The 26,094-nt window shown below is 36.4% G+C and overlaps 2 protein-coding genes across 2 annotated transcripts in view; both read right to left on the bottom strand.

Annotated features, from left to right (window-relative positions):
• ADAM32 (ADAM metallopeptidase domain 32) overlaps positions 1-1,839 on the bottom strand; it is a 104,367-nt gene extending 102,528 nt beyond the window's left edge. The window contains exons 1-2 of the mRNA XM_066383595.1: positions 1,836-1,839; positions 594-893 (exon numbers count right to left, since the gene is read on the bottom strand). Coding sequence (XP_066239692.1) covers positions 594-893; positions 1,836-1,839 — 304 coding nt within the window. The remainder of the gene's footprint in view (positions 1-593; positions 894-1,835) is intronic.
• A 1,629-nt stretch (positions 1,840-3,468) lies between these two features.
• ADAM9 (ADAM metallopeptidase domain 9) overlaps positions 3,469-26,094 on the bottom strand; it is a 133,040-nt gene continuing 110,414 nt past the window's right edge. Inside the window, exons 19-22 of the mRNA XM_066380389.1 lie at positions 15,350-15,491; positions 13,348-13,435; positions 6,632-6,699; positions 3,469-4,883 (exon numbers count right to left, since the gene is read on the bottom strand). Of these exons, the coding sequence (XP_066236486.1) occupies positions 4,790-4,883; positions 6,632-6,699; positions 13,348-13,435; positions 15,350-15,491 (392 nt within the window). The 3' untranslated portion in view covers positions 3,469-4,789. The remainder of the gene's footprint in view (positions 4,884-6,631; positions 6,700-13,347; positions 13,436-15,349; positions 15,492-26,094) is intronic.

Genomic DNA, 26,094 nt, shown 5'->3' with positions numbered 1-26,094 from the left:
AAGATTTGCTCCATCACAATTTACATCCTAGAGATCTGTCCACTGGAAAAGACATGTCCACAAACACGCTCTACAAGCCGGTGGAAAGGGACTTACAGGATACGTCTCACTGCTCCTTGCGCAGCCGACCTGAAAGGCATTGATTCTTGGATTCATGCTTCTCATTTAAAGAAAGCTCCCTCACTGTAGACCTAAAGCTCAGATTTTCCTAATTCAGAGTCAAGCGTTTGTCCTTGAGCTTTATTAAAACTATCTTCCGCTCTCAGGAGTCACTTCTATGGCCTGGCGCCCAAACACAGCCCATCTTCCAGGGTGACAGGGCAAACGAAACCAAAAAGCAGGTAAAGACCCCGGATTTTTCCTCAGCTCGGCCCACGGGTTGACGGAAGCTGGTATACCTTGAAAGGAGAAGAAAAACCTCCCTCCACCCCAGCCCAGACTTAACAGGGTCCCCATGGGCTTACCGGGCCTTGACATCAGCAAACCACTGAGGCCCAAAAGCAGCAGCGTCAAGCCAAACATGCTGGATGTTCTCAGCTCCGAGCCAGTACCGAGCGCCGAGCCGTTGGGCGGGCGGAGTCAGGCGCCCTTACCCGCCGCCTGGTGCGTGCGGACCTCGAGGGCCGCCCTCACCCCACGACGTTCGCGGGCGGCGCTCTGGCCAGGCCGCTGCGCCGGGTCCCTGGAGCGCTGTAGGAAGAACCTGCAGGGTGCCGCCTGAGGGTCAGCCCGCCCCTGAGCCCCGCCCGCTGCCCGCCCCGCCCGGTGGCCCGCCACTCCTCCATGGTGATCCAGAGCCGGTGGTCGTACCCCACAGACCTGTCCCTTCGTGTCAATGGACCTGAAAGAACTAACTAAAAGGCTTATTATGCGCTGTTTGACGTTGCTAGGTGCTTTAAAAGATGAACGTGTAACACTTTCCGAATGGAAAACTATAGGCCAGGTGGGATCGCGACCCACAGGTTGAGAACCGCTGCTATAGGCTATGATTGGATAAAGATGTGCTATGTATGTACAATAGAGTACTACTAGCCATAACAAAAGGTAAATTTTGCCATTTAGACAACATGGATGGATCTTGAGACTATCATGTCAAGCGAAATAAGTCAGACAGAAAAAGTAAAATATGATTTCACTCATGAGGGATATAAAACCGAAAGAAACATGAACAAACAAGAAAAACACAGACACGGACAACAGTATGGTGGTGACCAGAGAGAGGGGGTGTGGGTGTGTAGAGGATACAGGATAAATGGGGTTAAATATGTGGTGAGGGATATCTGACTGTGGGTGGTGGGCACACAATGCAACATACAGATCATGTATCACAGAATACTCTTGAAACGTATATAATCTTCTCTGCTTCCAGTCGATGCTCTGACCAACCGACCTATCCAGCCAGGGCTCCTAAACCTCTATAATCTTATTTGAACCACTGTCAACTCAATAAATTTAAGTTAAAAGGTATAAAATGGAAATAAAAAAACTGTATGAACACAGACACACAAATATACATATTCATATTTAATAAAGCTGAGTTTCTAAAAAAAAAAAAACTAGCTGGTTTCTTAAATAAAAACAACTAGGAAAGTGCATAGATTTTGATATCTTTGGAAAGAGCCTGCTACCTTTTGCTTTGTTTTGTTTTCCCCTATACCTACTATCCAAATGCACTTTGTAACCAGACTCTGTCTAACATACTATATTTCCTCCAATCCATCTGATTCTCCATAGGGCCTTGGCTAAAATTCGTGTGATGCCCTTCTCTTGTTCAGTAACTTCCCAGTACACTGAGCATTCATTTGTGTAGTGAATGAGATGAACAAGATTCTTACCCATAGTTGCAGTATATATGTTCCTATAGAAAATTCAAGCCAAATTCCTCAAAACAGTATTAAAAACCTTCTACATTTGGAACCCAGGCTGCCACCTATTTATTTTCTCCTACAGGAAATGCTTTGGCCACCTTGAGTTCTGGTCTTTCCTGAATGAACACTGCCTTATTCCCATGGAATGCAATGCACCCTCCCTCCCAGCCTCACCCCCAGCCTCCACCTATATGCACTCTTTGAATTCTTTTCAAATCCCAAAGAACAAGAACGAATTCTCATACAAATTAACAGAAAGGCAGATACACAAACTAAAAGGTCCAGGGAAGGAGGGGTGGTGGGACACAAAAAAGCTCATTTAGGGTGTCACTACATCTACACTGACATGTGACATGTAATTTTATGAAGGCATAGGCTTCCAACAAAGCAAACTAAACCTCAAAAATAGCATGGGCAAAAAAAAGGCCACAAAAATATACACCTAGTTTTATCTCAACAGGAACAGCCAGTGCTACACTAATACTGCTTTTAGACAGTAGTTGAGGGGAAAAAATCTGATTTAATCTTGTTTCATATCATTAGAAAAACAATTACAATAAATGCTTAGACTTTTCAATTAGTGGTATTTTGAATAAATTTGTTATTTCCCTTTCCTTAACCTTTAAGAAATCTTTAACAGAGTAGACTTTATATTAATCTTCCTTGTGTTATATATAGCTCTCTCCAAAGTAGGCGCAATCTGATCCAGAACTTATATATCATACTACCTAATATGGTACCTTCAAGATGGTATGATAGAGTTTCAGTAAACATTTATGGAATTTAATAAAATCTGATTTGTGCTTACAAACCTGCACTGTGCTTAATTAACTATATGGTTAGAGACCTGGCATCCGCTTGACAGGAACGGAAAATGCAATACACTGAACAAGGTAAGTTTGTGAACATGTAGTCAAACAGTTGTATCAAAGTTACATACAATTTATCTTGGATTATTAAAACACCTTCAGCAGATGGTAAGGAAGCCCTTTAATATTTTCAAACTTTGAAGTAGCATCTATGACAATGAAATTTTACAATTTTTAATAGAATTCAAAATAAATCAAAGACAAACCAGTGTGAAAAGCATATAAATTTGTAAACATATATGAAAGTAAAAGAATTTAATTTGATCAAATAGTCTTTTAGAAAATTTTTCTAAATATTCAAAGATTCAAGAAATTCCCATTCTGAGAAAAGTTTTAAATTACATAATATATTACCAACTGTAAAATTCCAGTGGTCTGAATTACAATTCCAATACTTGAGACTTAAATGAAAGACACAAACATTTTGTCTTATATGATGACATTTGGGGGTTTAAAGTGAAGTAAAAATTCTTCACTTGGGATTGTTTACAATTTTTAATGCGTGTCTGATATTAAAATAATGTACCATCTTCAGAGAACTGAAGTAGCTGTCTTCTTCAAAACTAATGTTATTCTTTAATAACAAAAAGCCATTATGTACAATTTGACAGAAGTCTAGAAAATTAGTGAAATATCTGCAAAAGTTTGAGTAGTATAGCAGTTTTGCCTCATATAATGTTTTAATTAATAAGATAATAAATAGCTGAGTAAAGTTACTAGGAAACACAAAACACAATTTCAAGTATTTTATTTATTGTAAATGTTATATTTGTATATGTATATATACAGAAACCAAAAATATTTTTGGAAAAACTAATGAAATTGAATTAATAATTCTATTATTAAACTTTATTATGAGAGGTTATGTTAAATTTTTAACTGCTTAAAATTTTACCATCCATACCATTTCTTCCATAGTAAAAATTCATTTTTAACACAATTGGGATAACTCACAGAATCACATAATATTTTTTTGCTATCTAAAAAAATCTTTTCTTCTTTCCTTTCTCCAGCATAATTTCTCTGAAAATATTAGCGTCAAGAGAGACATGTTCCAGCACACCTTAATAAATGTAAACATTCTAAATAATATTAATAGCAAGCTTTGAAGTTTCAGATTTTAAACTTAAAGTGCTCATGAAATTCTCAAGTGGTTTTATAACAGCTCAATTGATTGAAGATATAATTGATCCTGCTTTTTATAGCCCTAAATCAACAGCATATCTGAGTTCTATTAAATACTTCGTACCTTAAAGTTCATACTTTATTAAAATAATGCTATTGTAAAACTTGTCATATTTTAACATGATTCACAATAGAACTCTATTATTAAATTAACTTTTCTAATAGTCATTATCCATAGATCCATAGAATCTATTATCCAAAGAATAGAATCCATAGAATCATTTATCCTCAGAATGATCATAAAAATGGAAGGTAATAACTGTGTGTGAATACACACATAACACTCAGTGTATTTTGTACTTAAAAGTAATATTATGAAATCTTGATTGTGGAATTTGTGTTTTTGTGGAAGACAGAACAAACCTTTGAGATTCTAGCATATGATGATTAGTTTGTGTAAGATGAAAAATATTAGATATTATTGGCAGTTAATTAGTTTTCACAGGCATTAGATTATCACATGTTCAACCTGAAACCCCATTAATGATAACTAAGGTCAAAATTTATAATTACATTTAAGTACATAATACCAAAACTTAAACCAAATCAGTTAATGTGAGAATCATTACAGTAACATGTTCAAAATAACAATTCATGTTAGGTGCTTTAACTTCACAGATGACTGAATAAGACTTATTCAGTGACGGAAAACAAAATTACTCGAAATTCCCTGACTTCACTGAATTTCTTATATTTCTCAATTCCCACTGTTCAATTCTATTTCTCTGTGTTAGTAAAGTTTGTTTTGTAGTGTTTTGTTCTCAGTCATAGTTGCAGCAGGAGGAAAGGATTTTCAAGAAAATATCAGGAACAAAAATGTCTTAGCTCAGTTCCCTGAAGATATCTGCAAAAGGAAAGGTAAATCAATCAAGTGAGGGAACTATATAAAGGAGGTGCAGGAGCAGGACGAGCAGGAATTAAATTTCCCTGAGATGATACTTTCGGTTGTGGTGGAGGAGGCCTGTGAGAAGAAAAAACACAGCTGATCATGTGTTTCAACTGAATGAAGTAATGGTGCATTCATCACAAACCCAACACAATCCCATCTTTTACAACGCTAACCATTCCTAAGGGTACGCTATATTCTGAGATTACTAGTAATATGATATGCAATGAATGGTTCTTTAACCAAAGAGTCTAAAATAACATAACTGGTATTCTATTATCGATGATGTTGTGTGAAGATTCCAGTTTATGTTTTAAAAAGAATAGCACATGAAATTGAAAAATCAAATAGTAAAAGACAAGTGAGGACACTAGGTGAATTAAGCATCTAACAAGGATTTAAGGGCAGGATACTACTGAAAGTGTAAAGCTATATACACACATAGAGCTGAAATTCCAGCTCTCTCAAACATAATATCCACTATGAGAATCAAACTGGCTGATTTCTACACCTGTCCTTATCAATCCTCATATTTTTACCTCTGGATACCCTTTCCTTAACCATTTCAGTCAATTCTAGTATACCACTAATCCAATAATACACTATATTACCTGGTAAATATATCTGTCTCACAAGTTACATATTCTTCTCTTGATGCTCGGTTGGATTCAACACATTCTTTTTTTTTTAGAGAGAAAAAGAAAAAGGAGAGGGGGCAAGAAGCATCAACTTCTTGACTGGGCAAGCCCAGGGTTTTGAACTGGCGGCCTTGGCATTCTAGGCCAACGCTTTATCCACTGCGCCACCACAAGTCAGGCAACACACTCTTATTGAATTATAAAGCTTATAAAACATGAGGACATGCCTCAGTGTTACAATTCAATTATAATTTGAAAAACTTTTGGGGGCGGGAGAGGTGGAATGCATTTTATGTGATATAAAATATATATATTAGTAATAAATTTTCTCCTTTCTACTGGGTCTTTAATTTGATTCTTTTTAAGTTTCTATTTCTATGCTAAATTTCTCATTCTTGACTATTTATTTCATGACATAATCATCACAGTTATTTTAAAGTCCATGTCTGATGACTCAATTAACTAAATACCTTCTAAGTTTATTTCTATGGTCAACTGCCTTCCTTGGTTTTAGTCAGATTTCCTTTTTAGTATATGTCTGGCTTTTCTTTTTTATTGAGGGTCCAGCATTAAAAAAAAACAACTTTGTAATAAAAATGAGGATCTAGCTCAGTACTACCCTGGGGTTGCAACACAAAGCCTAGGAGGTCCCAGGGTATCTCCTTCCTGGCAGGGCTCCGATATTCCATATTCATCCTGCAGCCCTGTGAGTCTGTTTGAAAGCTCTCCTCAGCAAACCAACCTCTCAGTTCTCACTTTCTGAATAAATTTACATATCTATGACAGAAAACAGTCCCAAAAGCTGGGATCATCACCACCCTGTGTTCCTCTCTTGGACCTTAGCCCCACAATTCCTCATTTCCTTGATGGTTCCAGTGCCTAGTCCAACCCATCTGGTTTCCCATTGCTGATTATTTTAAAGGTCCTTCTTTCTGAACTTTATGTACACCAAAAACTGCAGCAGCAGTTTACTGCCTTCCTGAGGTTTCTTTAAAATTTGATTTTGATGCCACATTAACATGACAAAACATATAAAATTCATAAAAGCTATTCTGTAAATTGTGCTCTATCAAAACTGTTGGCAATAAATTTTTGTCCTAAATCAAATTAAAATGGAAGGAAAATACTAGACAGTAGCCCTGGATTTTATTCTGGTCAAGTAATCTAAGCAAATTCACTTCAGACCTTGATGGGAACTGCTGAGACTGCTTGGCTGCGTAAGTTGGTACAGGAAATCTGTTTGCATATATAGGCTAAAAAAGAGAAAAGGTTATTACTACAATGCACTCATCAATATATTTTCTACATAGTTTATTATTTTCCATATAAAAGAAAGCAACATATTTAAAGTCAATGAATAGACAACTTATTTATAATACTGACAATAAAATTATTTAGCTTATTCAACATCATTACCATTGAATAAGGAAAAGTTAATTCTTTAAAGGCTATATATTTTTTAATTCAATATTACTTAAGTATTATAATATTAATTATATTCAATGTGTTAGCTGATTATATATTTAGTATCTTACATAATATATATATATATATATATATATATAAGGTAACATATTTCCTATGTCAATATATTTTAAATAAAACCTTCCAAAAATAAATTGCCAAACCTATACAGTACCCAAATGGTACTATAAATACCACTAATCTATGACCCTTGATTTTTGAATACTTTATATTCTTCCTTGACAAGGTAGTTGAAAGAAAGTTTTACAACAAAGTCAGACTCTATAAGACAACCTTAAATAAAAAAGTAAAAATAAGAACATTTTTCACATATCACATTATATTAGGAAAAGTCAGGGAAGATCGGATGAAATTACTAAATCACTGATAAAGCGTTCTTGACTAAGGTATTCTCCACCATCTATTAAAGCTGTGTGAGTGGCAAAACAAGCTGTGTTGAAGAAGAGCTGGAATATTCTCTGGGCCCTGTTAGGGAATAGGGAATAATCTGATACACACACACACACACACACACACACACACACTGAGGGGTGGGTGAGGCCCCATGGAGTGGTATGTTTATACTGTGAAAATAGGTAAGAGGTGCAAAAAAAAGTCTCCATCCCCTTCCATCAAGTCATAGGTGCAGCACTTTAAAGAAAGACTTCAAGTCCACTTCTTGGAATTTACATATACTTTTGTATGCAAAAACCCAAGTGGACAAAAAAGGGGCCACATACTAAATATAACAAGCTTAGAGGGCCTTATAAACTCGGAGACTTAACGTACAACATAGGGTGGTCCGAAATGAAAATATTCTAACTAAAAGCAGTTCATGCTGGGTAGTCATGTCCTGGGCTGGTATCTGTCCTGCCAAAGACCACTCTCGACCTTAAAAGCTGTCTTTCTGCTTTTAGGATAACATAACTCTGGAATGCCAATGTCATTTCCTTTTTGCCAGACCCTTCAAAGAACACCCACAGCACCAGAGAAGACCACAAATCCCCTCATTGTTATCATCATGTTAATTGTTACCTATTAAACTACCCTATACCTGTCTATGTAAAAGAAATATGTGTCTATGTTTTACTTTTTATCCACTACCAAAGATTTTCCCACTTTGCTTTCTCCCTAATTTATCACCAATGTTATTTCATGTAACCCCCTTACAACTTCCCCTTTATTCTGATTCATAAAATAAGTGGAGAAATTGACATTTTCCAGAGCATTTTTTCAACCCGTTGAGATTTTGCTTCCCGGCAACTGTCATCAGTTTGGCTCAGATAAACTCAGAAAGAGTCTTGCAGGTTTGGATATTTCTTACATTGACACATATGTACAACAATGCTTGATGCTGCATATTGTGTGTTAACAAGATTTGAAACAACCTGTTTTTAAATTTGTGGAAAATCCATAAGATAGAATGTTATAAAGCTACCAAAAAGAATGGAGTATATACTTATCACTCACAAACAATGGTACAACCCTTCTCAAGCACCATAAACAAACACAGTAACATGGTATTACAAAAAGAAATAATTCTCCAGAAATCAAACTCAAAGTGATGAAAATTCAAAATAGCTGTTACGAAGCAACTCAATGCCATACCAAAAAATTCTGAAAGGCAGTTCAATGAGCTCAGGAATAAAATTCATGAACAATTTAAATCTCTTTACAAAAGAAAAAGAGCCAAATAGAAATCTACAGCTGGAGAACTCAATTCATGAGATAAGGGACGCATTAGAAAGCACTGGAAATTATTCAGGTGGAAGAGAAGTGAAAACTAAAATATTTTTTTAAATGAAAAAACTCTATGAGAATTATGGGACACCATTAGGAAGGGCAACATAAAAATAATGGGTATCCCAGAAGGAGAAGAGAGAGCCTATTTCAATAAATAATAGATGAGAACTTCCCAAAGCTAGGGAACGAACTGAACATAAAAGTACAGAAACTAACAGAATACTTCATTATCTCAATCCAAAATATAAATACTTTCTCTAAGACACATTATATTAAAACTGTCAACAAAAGAGAGAGAGAGAGAGAGAGAGAGAGAGAGAGAGAGAGAGAGAGAAACTCATAGACCCACAGAACTGTGTGGTGACTGCTGGGTGGTGGGAAGTACAGGAGGGTACAGGGGGATAAGAGGTGATGGATAGCTACTGACTGGGTGGGTGAACATACAGCACTCTGCACGGAAGATGTGTTGGAGAATTGGACACCTGCCGGGGGAGATGACAGTGAGATCCAGGATGGAGGCACCGGACACAGAAGTCATCCAGCTCTCACACCTGTCAGTGCTGCCTGGCTCTGGTGCCCACGCATTTTGGGGCCATGTGGCTCTGCTCCAGCTCCCATGCATTTCGGGGCTGCCTAGCTCAGCAACTGCTATGTAGGTCATAATATCAGCCCTAGCACTGATATAATGCTGGCCCATGCCACTACTGTCCCGAGCCCTATAATTACTGCTACGGCACTGCCAGGAAAGGGGGAAAATGCAGGACTGCTTGGAGTACAGCATGGACTACAGCACTGCAGCAGGTCTCCTCTTCCTTCAGCTCCCAGTGCTTTCTTCCCCTGGGGAATCTCACCACCTAGCCCAGCCCTTGTGGAGCAGGTGGGCTCTGACATCCGGCACTGTGAGCAGGACGTGGGCCCAATCCAGCATCTGGTGCTGTGAGCAGGACATGGGCCCAATCCAGCATCTGGTGCTGTGAGCAGGATGTGCTCCGACAGCATCTGGTGCTGTGAGCAGGACATGGGCCCAATCCAGCATCTGGTGCTGTGAGCAGGACGTGGGCCCAATCCAGCATCTGGTGCTGTGAGCAGGACATGGGCCCAATCCAGCATCTGGTGCTGTGAGCAGGACGTGGGCCCAATCCAGCATCTGGTGCTGTGAGCAGGACATGGGCCCAATCCAGCATCTGGTGCTGTGAGCAGGATGTGCTCCGACAGCATCAGAAACCTGAATAATGTTGGTAACTAGTGGTCAGCCCAATAAATTCAATTTTAAAAAATTTAAGTTAAAAAATAAATAAATAAAACAAAATTGTCAAAGATCAATGGTAAAGGCAGCCAGGGGGTGGGGGGTGGGGGTGGGGGGAGCAGTGGTAACCTACAAAGAAACCCTCATCAGGCTATCATCAGATTTCTCAGCAGAAACTCTGCAGGCCAAGAGAGAGGGAGTGATATATGCAAAACAGTGAAAGACAAAAGCTACCAAGCAAGAGTACTCTATCATCCAGCGGAGTTAATATTCAGCTGTGAAGGAGAGGCCTTCCCAGACAAACAAGAGCGGAGGGACTCCTCACCACAAAAACTGCCTTACAAGAAATATCGAAAGGAGCTCTTTCATCTGAAGTGGAAGGAGAAAAGCACATAAAACTCCAAGATGACAGAGAGAATCAGAAAATGTCAGCTGTGTTGCAAAACAGGGTATTAAACATTTATTACAACATAAAGGTTACAGGGGGAAGCACTTAAAATAACAACACCTAATTCAATTTGGTAACAAGCATGCTCTAAAAGGGCTGTTGCAACAACAAAACCATAAAAGTGGAAGAGGAAAAGGGCTCACCTTGGAGAGGCAAATGAAGAAAAGAAGCTAGCAGAAAAAAGGGACTATTTCACCTATGAGGCGTTTTATACAAACCTCACGATAACCACAAAACCAAAATCTAGAGCTAAAACACCGGAAGATATAAGGTCCATATTAAACAAACAAAAAAAAAAAAACCCTGATATTGCCATAGTATATGTTTTTAAAATAGATTATAGATAAGAAATTGTCTTTCCCAATCTCATACATAAGAACTCAAATATTAAGAGCTGAACACATAAAAACAGCTCTCAGGGACTGTTTTGAGGACTTCTAAACATCAAATGGATTTCACAAGAAGAACATGGAGAAATTTATAAATATGCCAAGGAAACTGAAAGCTTTCCCCTTAAGATCAGTAATAATACAAGGATGTTAATTTTACTTCTGCTCTGTGATACAGTACTGGAAGCTCTAGCTAGAGCAATTGAAATAAATAAATAAATAAATAAATAATAGTTAAATTGGAAAGGAAGAAGTACAATTACTTCCATTTGCAGATATGATCCTATATATAAAAAGAAAATTCAAAAAGAAAAAGAAAACTACTAGAGCTCAGAAATTAATCCAGCAGCAATGCAAAATATATAATGAACATGAAAAAATAAACTTTGTTTCTATACACCAGCAATGAACAATCTGAAAAGGAAATTAAGAGAACAATTACATTTACTCTAGCATTCAAAAGGATAAAATACCAAGGAATAAATTTAACCAAGAAGGTCAAAGACTTGTACATTGAAATTACAACCTATTGCAGAAAAAATTAAGTTAGACCTAAATTAATGGAAAGACAACTAGTGCTCATGGTTTCAAAGACTCGGCATTGTCAATATCTGTCAACCAAAAGTGACCTACAGATTCAACATAATCCCTATCAAAGTTCCAACAGCCCCTTTTACAGAAATGGCAAAGCAGATTCTCAGTTTATAGGAGGAGGAGAGATGGCAGTTACTGCTTCATGGGTACAGAATTTCTGTTTGGAGTAATGAAAAAATTTCAAAAATAAAAAGAGAATGGTGATGACTGTACATTATGAATGTAATTTCACTAAACTATATACCTAAAATTGATCAAAATGGTAAATTTTATGGCATAATATTTTATCACAACAACAAAAAATAATATGTCAAGGATGAAAAATAACATAATTTCTAAGTTGTATACATGGAGACTGTGATTATCCTGCTAATGCAGTAATATGGAAAAATCTTGAAGACATATAATTAAGGAAGAAAGGGGCATAATAATATTTAGTTTCTTTTTTATTGGGGAAAAAGGAATAAAATAGGGAGATTCCATATATATAAAAAAATGAGAAAAAATAATCATTTCACTTCACATAAATTGGAAAGACTTTAAAAAGTCTGACTATACCAAATGTTGAAAAAGATGTGGACTGACAGGAATGTTCATACACCATTGATGATACAGTCACTCCTTAGTGTAACCTCTTTGGAAAACAATTTGATAATTGCTAGTAAATATTCACATCTCTTTCAACCCATAAATTTGATTCCTATGTGCCCCTAGGTCAGTGGTCGCTAATAAAATTTTCTGAAGTGATGGAAATGAACTAACTGTATGTATCTTTGCTGTCCCTCACAGTGCTCAGTGGTCACATGTGATCTATTCATGTGATTTAAAATGTGAATAAGGAATAAAATTCTTAATTTTATTTAATTTAAAATAAAATTTAAACAGTCACATGTGGATAGAAACTACTATATTAGACAGTGAAGCACCAGAACTCATATACATGCATGGGAAGACAAATATATATATTGAATGTTCATCTCAGCCTGATGGAAAATTGGAATCTCGTAATGAGAATGGATTTTAAAATTGTGTGGTATTTATATAACACAATGTCAACAGTGAAAAAGAATGAACAAAGACTACATGTACTGATAGTGATAAATCAAAAAGTAATGTTGAAGAAAAAAGTAGGTTACAGATGAATGTGTAAAACATCAAACAAAATATTATGCAAAGCTTAAAAATATACAAAGTAAAATCATACACTTCTCTGTGGGATATAAAACTAAAAGCTACAAATGAACAAACAAGGAGTAGAATAGGGAGACTAAGGAAAACAAAAAAACCCTCATAGACACACAAAGCAGTACGGTGGTTACCCGCAGGAAGAGGAAGAGGATAGTAGTAAAAAGCGAAAGGGGTCCCATATATGGTGGTGGGCACACATTGCAGTATACAGATGATGCACCACAGAATCGTACACTTGAAACTTATCTAATTTTATTAACCAATGTCACCTTTGATAAATCTAATTTAAAAATAAAAGTAAAATATAAAACATACAAAGTAATGTTACATATTTCTTAGGAATAGATGCAGATAAGAAATATATCATTATCCTAATACTTCCTAGTCCACGCAGAGACGCAGTGATTACTAGTCCCATTGCTGAGACTATTAAGTGCATTCCACGAGCTCAGCTCAGGTCTTTGGTAACATGTCTGAGGGAAGCCAGGCACTGAAGACGGAGAGAAGATACAGAAAAACCCGGCGAGAGCATGGGCCCCACATTATTTCCCAATCTGGGTTTCAAGGCAAAGAATTCTTTTTTTTTAAATTAATTTTAATGGGGTGACATTGATAAATCAGGGTACATATGTTCAGAGAAAACATCCCCAGGTTATTTTGACATTTGATTAGCAAAGAATTCTTATTAGCTAGATGTCTTCCTCTCCTCTGAGCCAGGGACCCTACTCCTATTTCCTTAACCCACAGACCACATTTCTAAATTTTTCATTTTTAAAAATGTGAATCCATTATAATAGTAAAGAAACAGAATTTTCTGTTTTAAACTTACAACTTCTCTGGGAGGAGTCACTGGAGAGACATGTCGAGGAACACTCACGGGGTGCCTAGAAACTTTTCCTTGATTTTTGCTGTCTGACCTGAAAGATAGAATTACTTGTGAGCTAAATTAAGATAAAAACATTTCTGTATGACATATTACACATACCGCTCATTTTCCCAAAAACAGAACAATGATGTTGGTAGCGATGATGATGAAGATCATGACAATAGCTAAATTTCCCCCTGCACTTTTAACAGTTTTCACATATTTTTTAATTCTTACAGTTCAGAAAGTTTTATTAGCCCCATTTCACAATTAAGCAAACTGAATTTCTAAGAAATTATAAACCTTTGCCAATTAGGCCAATGTGACCAAAGCTTTCTCCTCAAGTCTTCTCAAACCAGAGAAGAGTAAAAGCACATTCTTAGGTTGCGTGTACAAAACTTGAAGTTAACGTTCTAAACATGATGAAGCCGAGAGGAGCAAATGAGCTAGTGGGAAGGATACCAGTTAAGTTTCAGACGTGCTGAGGCAACAGCAAGCCAGCTGGGAAGAGATGGATAGTTGTAGTTATAGAACTAAAATTTCAGAGATGCAGATTGGGGAATTACATGGTTTGGTCAGTCTGAAGTGTGTAAGTAAAAGAAAGAAAGAATTAGAAGACAAATCTGTTTTAGAAGATGTTAAAAATTAAAAGCTACTCTAGGAAAATACTCTGCAATAAGTGAGAAAAATAGGGCAACGAAGTAAACATAAGCAATAAAAAAGAAATATGTATATTTTGAAGTCCTTAACATGATAAAAATTCATTTTTAAATAATTTCAATGTACTAAGATTTTTGTTTGTTAATATTTCCTTATTTAATCCTCACATCAACTTTAAGAGATAGGTAGTATTATTGTTCTCATTTTAGAAGTAAACCAAGATTCAAAGAGTTTTACTTATTATTTTAGTCCATAATTCTAACAAATGACAAACTGGACCTGAAATTCAGATATGATTACAAGGTCCATGCTAATCTATGCTACATTCTAATGCCAACATATAAGTGACAGCTGAAAGACAGTTATACAAGAGCCCAACACATAGATTAGACATGTCAGTTGTATGAATTATGACAACCCTATCTTCCACCAAAACTTAAGAGCTTGTCATTCACAAAATCTGTTTCCAAAACTGATTTGAAAAGCTCTTCCTCTGTGAAAACTGATCCTTGAAATAGACATAGAAAAAAAATTTTCAACATTTAAAAATCTTTATCCCATATTTTAATCTCTCATTAAAAAGATTAAGAAGTTCAAATTAGGCATGATCAGTGTGGCAGCACATTGGACAGAGCATCAACCTGGCACACTGAGGTCCCCAGTTCAAAATCCCAAGGTCGCCAGCTAGAGCACGGGTTTGCTGACTTGAGCCTAAAATCATCAACATAATCCCAAGGCCACTGGTGTGAGCCCAAACATTGCTAGCTTGAATTCCAAAGGTCCTTGGCTTGAGCCCAAGGTCACTGGCTTGAGCAACAGGTCACTAGCTCAGCTTGGGCCCCCCAGTCGAGGCACAAATGTGAAGCAATGAATGAACAACTAAAGTGAAGCAACTATAAGTTGATGCTTCTTATCTCTCTCCTCTGTCTCTTTCTCCCTTCTTGTCTCTCTCTCTGTCTCTTTGTACCTTTCTTATCAATTAAAAAAAAAAAAAAAAGCCCAAATTGGAAACTGTAGCCCAAAGTCCTACTTACTCCACTAGTAGGAATCAATGTCAAGCAAAATGAACTCTAAGGGCCATTTTCAGTAGTATACAGGATGGTTACCAGGATCCTTTCACCCTTACCCTTTTAAGAAATGGCTGAGTCATCACTATCCTTTAACCCCTGCTAATCATGTCAAAAGAATAAAGGTAAGTTATAACCCTATCTTTAAACCAGCCTTTATAATATAAATTATAATGATATCATCATCATAATTACTTTAAATTATTTTATATGAGTTTAAAAGAAAAAAATTTAAGTACTCATATGTTTGTGATCTCTTCTTTCTGAAGCAGCTTTTCCGTAGTTGATTTCTCTTCATGAAGACAAAAGCAGCAAATACAATAAGGGGAACAATTAAGAAGAAGAATACTAGAAGTCCATCTCTCAATGCAGTATTTTTATCTAAAGAGAAAAATTTTATATTAATAATCATTAAGCTAGAAATTCATTCTTGTTAACTAGAACATAGTAGGTACTATAAATGTCTTACATTAATTTTCACATTGTTCAAAAGTCAAACAGATATAAATTGAATACACTGAGAAGTCTGCTAATCTCATCTCTGTCTACTTCTTTTTCCTTCCTTAAATTTCCATTTTTACTAATTTCTTATATCTTACAATATTTATTCATGCAAATATAAGCAAGAACAAAATGTGTTTTTGTTGTTGATTCTTTCACATAAATGTTAACATACCAGAAACACTACTCAGCACTTCCTTTTTTTTTTTTTTTTTTTTTTTTTTTTTTAAGCGAAATAGAAAGGGACAGACAAGGACAGACAGACAGGAAGAGAGAGATGAGAAGCATCAACTCATAGTTGTGGCACCTTAGTTGTTCATTGATTGCTTTCTCATATGTGCCTTTATGGGGGGGGCTACAACAGAGTGAGTGACCCCTTGCTCAAGCCAGTGACCTTGGGCTTCAAGCCAGTGACCATCAGGTCATGTCTACAATCCCACACTCAAGCTAGCGACCTCACACTCAAGCTAGTGAGCTCATGCTCAAGCCAGCGACCTTGGCGTTTCAAACTTGGGTCCTCAGCATCCCAGGCCAATGCTTTATCTACTGCGCCACCGTCTGGCTAGGCAGCACATCACTTTTTTCAGTTATCTAAATCTCTTCCTAAACCATACATAGAGGACCAACTCATTTTCTGTACAGGTAACAAAACTACATTGCAAGGATGTCCTATACTTCACTGAACAGTACTCAACTGATACTTTCATTTTGCTAATTTTTATTATTTAAAAATGCTATCAAGAATTACTTTATAATAATGCTATTATTATAATGAATAATATCAATGGGTAAAGATATACGTATAATTTCCCTAAAGTAGAACTATGTATGAGATGGTAAATGCATTCAGTTTTATAAGGCACTGTCAAATTGTCCTCCATAATGGTGGTTACAATTCAGCACACCAGCCAGCAACATACAAGATTTCCTGCCCTGGTCAGCGGCGCAGTGAATAGACACTCTCCCGCGGTGCTGAGGTTGCTGGCTCAATCCTGTGGGCACTGGCTTACTCCTGAGGGTGCCAGTTAGACTCTGACTGAGATCATTGGTTTGAGCCTTGGTCAGGACACATATGAGAATCAATCAATGGGTGCACAACTAAGTGAAAAAATGAATCGATATTTCTCTCTCTCTCTCTCTCTCTTTCTCTCCCTGTTTCTCTCCCTACCTCTTTCTCATAAAATAAAAATAAATAAATAAATTTCCTCAAGGCCTCACCCACAAGGTCCAACTTATGCATGTTAGCCAAACTGCTAGGTGAAAAATTATATCTTAAATAATTTTAACTTCCTTTATTTTTTAAACGTATTAGTCAAGCAACTTTTGATATTTAAGAAAATACTATTTCTTCTTCTGTTCAGTCCTTTGGCTATTCTAATGAACAACTGGTTTTTTCTTCACTATTAGCTGTGTCTGTGTATCAGTTGAAATATTCTCCCCATTTTGTAATTTGTCTTATTATACAATGCTTTTCTCCAAGCATAAGTTTATAAATCTTAGGTAGTTGAATTTATCAATCTTGTTTTTTACAGCTTCTGGATTTTAAGTCTAATCATATAACTTCTAAAAATTTACTAATTAATATTAATTTTATCTGTTCTATGGTCTTTAGAAAAAGAATATAGTAAATATGAACAAGAGTGATAAGATGTAAAATTTTTCCTTATAATTGTAAGTTTTTAATAGTACTAAAAATTTCTATTAAAAGCTGTATGATATTACATGAAACAATCTTTAAACCAATTAAAATTAATGCAAGCTTGATATGCAATTTTATATATACTAATGATAGAATTTTGAATAAAGCATCCAACATTAGTGAGGTTATGTTGAAATTGGCACCTTCATACTATCAGTACCATTTTACAAATTCATTTGGAATTGTTATCAAGAATCATAAAAAGGATTATATACTTCAACCTAGTAATCACACTTCTAGCAATTTATCCTCCAACTGGAAAAAATGCATAACTATTGAGACATACATTACAATGTTATCAGTGCATATCAAAAACTTAGAAACAACCTAAACGTTAAAGAATTAGAGAACAGCCAAGTTATGGCACATCCACTCGATGGAATGACACAGCCATTAGTTCTGACTTCCACTCTAGCCATGGGGGAGTAACAGGGACCAGATTTATTCTCCCAGCTATAACGACCAGAATACCAGGCAAAAAATATTAAGCACCATTTTTTATAGAGACATCAGACAAGGAGAACAATGATACCTGAGACAGAAAACAAATAAGGTAAGCTCTACAATTGTCCCCATTTGCTGCCGAGTGAAAGTCAACAGATCATGATGAGGAGTGAGAAAACACAAGCAAAGCTCAGAGGTCTCCTTGAGTTGAGAAAATGGATCTGGTTATCAGAAAAAGCCAAGGCAGCTAGAGTTCACTTAGCAAAGAACCAGAAGGAGAGCACACACAGAACTTCTCAAATATTCAGTTGACTACTGATCCTTGAATGCACACAAGTAAACCACTTGAAGACAGAGAAAGAGTCGCTGTAAGAATTGGTAAGAACATATCCCACAACTCAACAGGACTGGGAGGACTGCCTGTTCCTACCATTTCCAGTGGAAAACTCCATAATGCTAAGGCACTGAATAGAATAAACAGAAGCGGTTTGGCCTTAGTAATAGAGCCAAATTAGCCTTAGGCTAAACGCTGCTCTAGTTCTTTCTAATAGAGCTTAAAAAAAAAACAAAAGCACCAAATTATAAACTGTTCAAGAAATATAAGCACAACTAGAACAAAGTTCATCAATAGAAATCTAAAAATATCTAGTATCCAACAAGAAAAAAACACAATTTCTGGTATCCAATAAAAACTCACTACAAGACATGCAAAGAAGCAGGAAAATATGATCCATAACAAGGGGGAAAAAATTAGTCAACAATGATTAAGAAGACACAGATAATAGAATTAGACAAGGACATTAGAAGTTATGACTGCATCCCATATGTTCAAGAAGCCAGAGTAAAGATTAAACATGCTATGTAGAGACATACAAGATACAAAAAAGAAATAGAACTTAACAGAGGTAAAAAATACAATGTCTATGATGAAAATTACACTGGATGGAATTAACAGCAAATCAGATACTACAAAAGAAGAATGAACTTGAAAAATAAGAATACAAACTATTTTAATTAAACACAGAAAATAAACAATAAAATAATCAAGGCAAATAAATGAGATGTGAGAGAACTACAAGTTATCAAACATAGATGTACTCAGAATCCCTGACAGACAGGAAAGAGAAAAACAGAAAAATGTTGCTCGACATAACTGATCATCAGATAAATTCAAATCAATACTACAATGATATACCGCCTCACACTTTTCAGGATGGCTGTCATCAATAAATTGACAAGCGTTGGCGAGGATGTAGAGAAAAGAGAGCCCCCTGCACTGTTGGTGGGAATGCAGACTGGTGCAGCCACTATGGAAAACAGTGTGGAGGGTCTTCAAAAAATTAAAAATGGAACTGCCTTATGACCCAATGATTGTACTTCCTGAAATATATACAAAGAAACCCAAAACACTAATTTGAAAGAATACATGCACCCCTGTGTTCACTGCAGTACTATTTACAATAGCCAAGATAGGACACAACCCAGGTGCCCATCAATAAATGAGTGGATAAAAAAGTTGTGGCACATTTACAAAATGGAATAGTACTTGGCAATAAAAAACAATTAAGTCTTACCTTTTGTGACAACATGGGTGGACCTAGATATTATGCTAAGTGAAATAAGTCAGAGAAAGACAAGTACTATGTGATTTCATTCATATGTGGAATCTAAATAACAAAATAGAAACAGACTCATAGATACAGAGAACACATTGACAGTTGTCAAAGGGGAGAGGGATTTGGGGGATGGGTGAAAAAGGTGGAGGGATTAAAAAGTAAAATTTGGTTACAGAATAGTCACAGATATAGGGTGCACCATAAGGAATATAGTCACTAATATTCTAATAACTATGTATGAGGCCATGTGGGTACTTGAAACAACAAGGTATCACTCTGTAAAGTACATAATTTTCTAACATTATGTTGTACATCTGAAACTAATACAGAATAATACTGAATGTAAACTGCAATTGAAAAAGAAAAAGAGTCTGGGATTTAGGAGGGTCAGGACAGAAAAGCTTCCTTACTATGTAGGTCAATTAATGTCTGGGTGTGCTACATGTGACATATATGAGCATATAATTCAATAAAGCACCTAATTATTATATTTTAAATAAACAAAACATTATAAAACCAACAAAAAAATTTTTGAAGACATAATGAAATTGGTCTTTAAATTTGAAACTATAAAATCATAAACTGAAAAAGTTGAACAAATCACAAGCACGCCAAGACACATTATAATCAAATACTAAAAATCATAGATGAAGAGAAAAATCTTACAAGCAACCAAAGAGTAAAAACACACATTACAAGTAGAAGATAAAAAGACAACAACAGATTTCTCAGCAAAAACAATGTAAGCCAGACATTGTAAAACGGGGAAAACACTTCACCCTAGAATGCTTTACACAGTTATTATTCAAGGCAAAATACTTTTTCAGATATACAGGAGCTAAAAGTACTTGTCACTGGATGACCTGCATTTTAAGAAATGTGAAAAGTACTTCAACCAGATATTAAATGATACCAGATAGAAATCTGACTTCACACAAAAAAATAAAGAACACCAGAAATGGTTACTATGTGCATAAATATAAAGACTTTTTCTATTATTTAAATCTCTTTTAAAGACAATCAAAAGCAAAAATAATAACAGTGTAGTGTAGGGCTCATAACATATGTATAAGAACACCATCAAGAGCACAAAATGCATGGGAAGAGGAACGAAAGCATACTGAAGTGGTACAGTATCACAGGTCAACTCAATTAAAAGGCAGAGATTGGCAGACTAGATAAAAAGAAAAGTAAGACCCAACTATATGCTGCCCACACCTATACGCTGCTTTATAGATAAAAAGTAGAAGGATGAGAAAAGATTTCTCATGCTGACTAATCAAAAGAAATCTGGAGTAACTATATTAATGTCTAATTGCAGAACAGAATATTTACCAGGTATAAAGAGAGCTACTTCATAATAATATAGGCATCAATATAGCAACTGAACGGAACAATCCTAAACATCGATAGACCGAATTCCAGAGTTTTATAATACATAAAGCAAAAGCTAATAGAACTGCCAGGAAAAATAGGCAAATAGGCTGTTACAGCCAAGGATTTCAATATTCCTCTCTAAATAATTGACAGAACAAGTATGCAGAAATCAGTAAGAATATAGAAGACTTCAACATCTGTCAATAATTATAAGCTATTTTAAAAACACTCTACCCAATTATAGCAGAATACAGATTATATTCAAGTGTATGTATTACTAATATAGAACACCCTCTGGGCCCTAAAACAAGTGTCAAAAAATATAAAAGAATTAAAACCATACAAAGTATGTTCTCTGAATACATTGGAATAAATGAAAAATCCATAACACTAAAATTGCTAGAAAATTCCCCAGACACTATAAAACAAAGTAACATAGTACTAAATAACTCATGAGTCAAAGAAATAATATATTCAAAATTATTGAGATAAATGAAAATGAAATTTCTGGGGTGTTATAAAGCAGTATTTAAAGGAAAACTCATAGCACTATAATGCTTATATTAAGAAAAGAAAAGAAGGGCGGCAAGATGGCAATGGAGTAGGCGGACGTACCAACTTCCACCTCTCAGAACCAAAGTGGATTACAACTTAATTTTAAGAACAATTATCTGGAAAAACAAACTTTGGACTAAACTAAGAGGACTCTTCAACCAAGGAACACTGAAGAAGCCACACTGAGACTGGTAGGAAAAGTGGAAATGCAGAGAAGGCTGCCCAGCCCCTGAAAGTGAATGGCAGGCCGGAGAGACTCATGTGGCAGGAAGTGAGTTTAGTGGAGAGGGGAGAGTCCTGGGCCCCAAAAACAAAACCCCAGCCTGCAGCCCAAGAGCCTAGAAGAAGCGTATGGACAGTATTTAGCTGCAAAACAAGTCAAGATACTGTTTGTGACACAGAGACAGATTTCTCAGACCCAGGATTCTTCTTAAAGGGGCTGCGCAGAAAACCTCTTTCACAACCACTCAACCAGGGCCCTGGGGGACAGGGACAGATGAGAGGACTGGAGTAGCAGGAAGAGAGTGTAATCTAGGAAGCACAGGGAGAAACACTTTGAGGAACAGCCACCCTAACCCCTGGGCTGAGTCACCCCCCAAATCTAAAGTTAATATTTCCCCTGGAACCAGCAATACCAGCAAAGGGAAGCAGTACACCAACCAAACAAGCTCCCCCATGGCACTCAGAGCAGAGTTGCTTAGAAAGAGAGAGCCTTCAGGAATACAGTATTGAGTGCTTAGCTCTGAGTTGCAGTACCCCCCACACTACTGAGGGCTCGCCAGAGGGCGGGCACCTGCAGGACACGGAAGCTGGGCAGCCAGACTGAGGCCCAGCGTGAGCTCAGGCTGGCCTGGCAGGGGAGGAAGGAGCGCACAATAGTGGTCTGGCCCAGCTGCAGGGCTGAAAGAACAAGAGCGGTCCCACCTGTAATATCACCTGCAGGGGAAAAGCAAAAGCCTGGAAACTGCAGAGACCTGCGGCTGAGCGTGAGCACGCAGCCCTGCCTGCCGCGCAGAGCAGGGGCTTGGCGCCTGATGCACAAGCACAACTTTGCCCACGGGGGCGGGGCAAAAGTCTGGGACGAGGCAAAGACCCGTGGTTGAGCAGAGGTGCATAGGTGCACAGCCCCACCAGTGGGGGCAGGGCAAAGGCCAAAGCCGGCCAAGGCTTGTAGACCCAGGAACATGAACACAGCCCCTCTGTGGAGGAAAAGCAGAAACCACAGCAACAGCTGACAGCCACAGGGGGCTGGCGCCAGCAATGTCCATACCCAAATGCCGAAGGCAGCAGCAGAGGGGGTGGCAGGCCTGCAGACAGACCACACCTAGGGAACACAGAGACCACAGCCATTGGACTGCACTGGCCACACCCTTCTTATACACAAACAAAATGGGAAGGCAGAGAAATGCAACCCAAATGAATCAAGAGAAATCCTCAGAAAAGGTTTTAAATGAGTCAGATATAACCAAATTACCAGATGCAGAGTTTAAAATAATGATTGTTAGAATGCTCAAATATCTTAGAACAACAATAGATGGACATAACAAACACCTAAATAAACAGATAGCAAGTATAAAAAAGGACACTGAAATGATAAAAAAGAATCAGTCAGAAATGACAAATACAATATCAGAAATGAAGACCACAATGGAAGGAATTAAAAGCAGGATGGATGAAGCTGAGGATCAAATAAGCAAGTTAGAGGACAAGACAAATGAAGGCATGGAAGCAGAGCAGCAAAAAGACTAAAAAAATCTGAGGAAATTCTAAGAGAGCTCTTTGACAAAAAAGAAAAAAAAAAGCTCATGAAGAGAAATAACATCTGCATATTAGGGGTTCCTGAAGAAGAGAAAGGACAAGGGACAGACACTTGGTTCAATCAAATCATAGCTGAAAACTTCCCTAAATTGATGCAGGAAAAAGTCACACAAATTCAAGAAGCACAGAGAATTCCATTAAAGAGAAACCCAAAGAAATCTACACTAAGTCACATCATAATTAAAATACCAAAGCTAAGTGATAAAGAGAAAATATTAAAAGCTGCTAGAGAAAAAAAGGCTATCACCTACAAAGGAGCCCCATAAGGATGACATCCAACTTCTTAACAGAAACACTTGAGGCCAGAAAGGAATGGCAAGAAATATTCAAAGTAATGCAGAACAAGAACCTACAACCAAGACTTCATTATCCAGCAAAGCTATCGTTTAAAATTAAAGAAGAAATAAAAAGCTTCCTAACCAAAAAAAATAAACTCAAGGAATTCATTACAACCAAACCAATGCTGCAAGAAATGGTAAGGGGCCTGTTGTAAACAGATCAAAGGGGAAAAAAATATAGCAAAAGAAGAATACAGCTTTAAAGAATAAAATGGCAAGAAATAACTACATATCAATAATAACCTTAAATGTAAATGGATTAAATGATTCAGTCAAAAGACATAGGGAAGCTGCGTGGATAAGAAAACAGGACCCATACATATGTTGTCTACAAGAGACACACCTTAAAACAAAAGATGCACATAGACTGAAGGTTAAAGAATGGAAAAAAATATTTCATGCAAATGGAAATGAAGAAAAAGCTAGGGTAGCAATACTTATATCAGACAAAATAGTCTTTAAAACAAAGTATAGTAAGAGATAAAAAAAAAGGTCACTACATAATGATAAAGGGACCAATCCAACAGGAAGATATAACCATTATAAATATTTATGCACCTAATATAGGAGCACCTAAATATATAAAGCAGACTTTGATGGATATAAAGGGAGAGATCAACAGCAATACTATAATAGTAGGGGATTTCAATACCCCACTAACATCACTAGATAGATCCTCAAGAAAGAAAATTAACAAAGAAAAGCAGACTTACAGGACACACTAGATCAACTCAATTTAATAGATATCTTCAAAACCTTTCACCCTAAAGCAGCAGAATATACATTCTTTTCAAGTGCTCATGGTACATTCTCTAGATAGACCACATGTTAGGGCACAAAAGCAGTCTCAACAAATTTAAGAAGATTGAAATCATATCAAGCATTTTCTCTGATCACAATGGCATGAAACTAGAAATCAACCACAACAGAAAAGCTCAAAAATTCTCAAACACTTGGAAACAAAATAGCATGTTATTAAATAACAAATGGATTAACAATAAGATCAAAGTAGAAATAAAAAAATTCCTAGAAATGAATGATGAGTCTAAAACAACTCAAAATTTATGGGACAAAGCAAAAGTAGTCCTGAGAGGGAAGTTCATAGCATTACAGGCATACCTTAAGAAGCTAGAAAAAGCTGAAATAAACAACTTAACCTTGCATCTAAAAGAACTAGAAAAAGAACAGCAAGTAAAGCCCAGAGGTATTAGGAGGAAGGAAATAATAAAGATCAGAGCGGAAAGAAATGGCATAGAGGCTAAAGAAACAATACAGAGGATCAATGAAACCAGGAGCTGGTTCTTTGAAAAGGTAAGCAAGGTCAATGAACCTTTAACTAGACTCACCAAGAAAAAAAAAAAAAGAGGACTCAAAAAAATAAAATTAGAAATAACAACTGAGACAACAGAAATACAAAGGATTGTAAGAAAATACTATGAAGAACTGTCTTCAAAAAATTAGACAACCTAGATGAAATGGACAAATTCCTTGAAATATATAATCTTTTAAAAATCAATCTGGAAGAACCAGAAAACCTAAACAGACCGATTACAACAAATAAGATTGAACAGTTATCAAAAAACTCCCAACAAACAAAACTCCTGAGCCTGATGGCTTCACAAGTGAATTCTACCAAATATTCAAAGAAGAACTAACTCCTATCCTTCTCAAGCTATTTCAAAAAATTCAAGAGGAAGGAAGACTTCCAAGCTCCTTTTATGAGGCGAGCATAATTCTGATTCCAAAACCAGGAAAAGACAACACAAAGAAAGAAAATTATAGGCCAAAATCCCTGATGAATCTAGATGCTAAAGTCCTCAACAAAATATTAGCCAACCAGATCCAGAAATATACGAAAAGAATCATACATCATGATCAAGTGGGATTTATTCTTGGGAGGCAAGGCTGGTACAATATTCGCAAATCAATCAATGTGATTCATCACATAAACAAAAGAAAGGAGAAAAACCACATGGTAATTTCAATAGATGCAGAAAAAGCATTTGATAAAATCCAGCACCCATTCATGATCAAAATTCTCGGCAAAGTGGGAATACAGAGAACATACCTCAGCATGATAAAGGACATCTCTGACAAACCCACAGCCAACATCATACTCAATGGGCAAAAAGAAATCCCCTTAAGATCAGGAACAAGGCAGGGGTGCCCCCTTTCACCATTCTTATTCAACATAGTCCTGGAAGTCCTAACCACAGCAATCAGACAAGAAGAAGAAATAAAAGGCATCCAAATTGGAAAAGAAGAAGTAAAACTATCATTATTTGCAGATGATGTGATACTGTATGTGGAAAGTCCTAAATCAGTGGTAGTCACTAGTGGTGGGCGATAGTGGAGCAACCAAAGTGTAAATAAAAAGATAGATTTAACTATCGTAAGTAGTTTTATAAAGATTTATTCTGCCAAACTTAGCAAAAATCCGACATAAAGTACTTGGTAAGTAATTATTACATGCTTTAACTTGCTGTAACTCTGCTTTATAAATTTTATAAAGTAAAGTTACTTCCCTACTTTATAAATCACCATTACTATAGGTTAGAAAATTTTACTACTAACAGAGATATAAAAGTGGGCGGTAGGTATAAAAAAGTTGATTACCCCTGCATTAAAGACCCAGT

Source organism: Saccopteryx leptura, chromosome 4 (genome assembly GCF_036850995.1).
Source record: "Saccopteryx leptura isolate mSacLep1 chromosome 4, mSacLep1_pri_phased_curated, whole genome shotgun sequence".
NCBI classification, from domain to species: Eukaryota; Metazoa; Chordata; class Mammalia; order Chiroptera; family Emballonuridae; genus Saccopteryx; species Saccopteryx leptura.
Note: the sequence above shows the minus strand (reverse complement) of the source record. Positions and strands in the feature narration are given on the sequence as shown.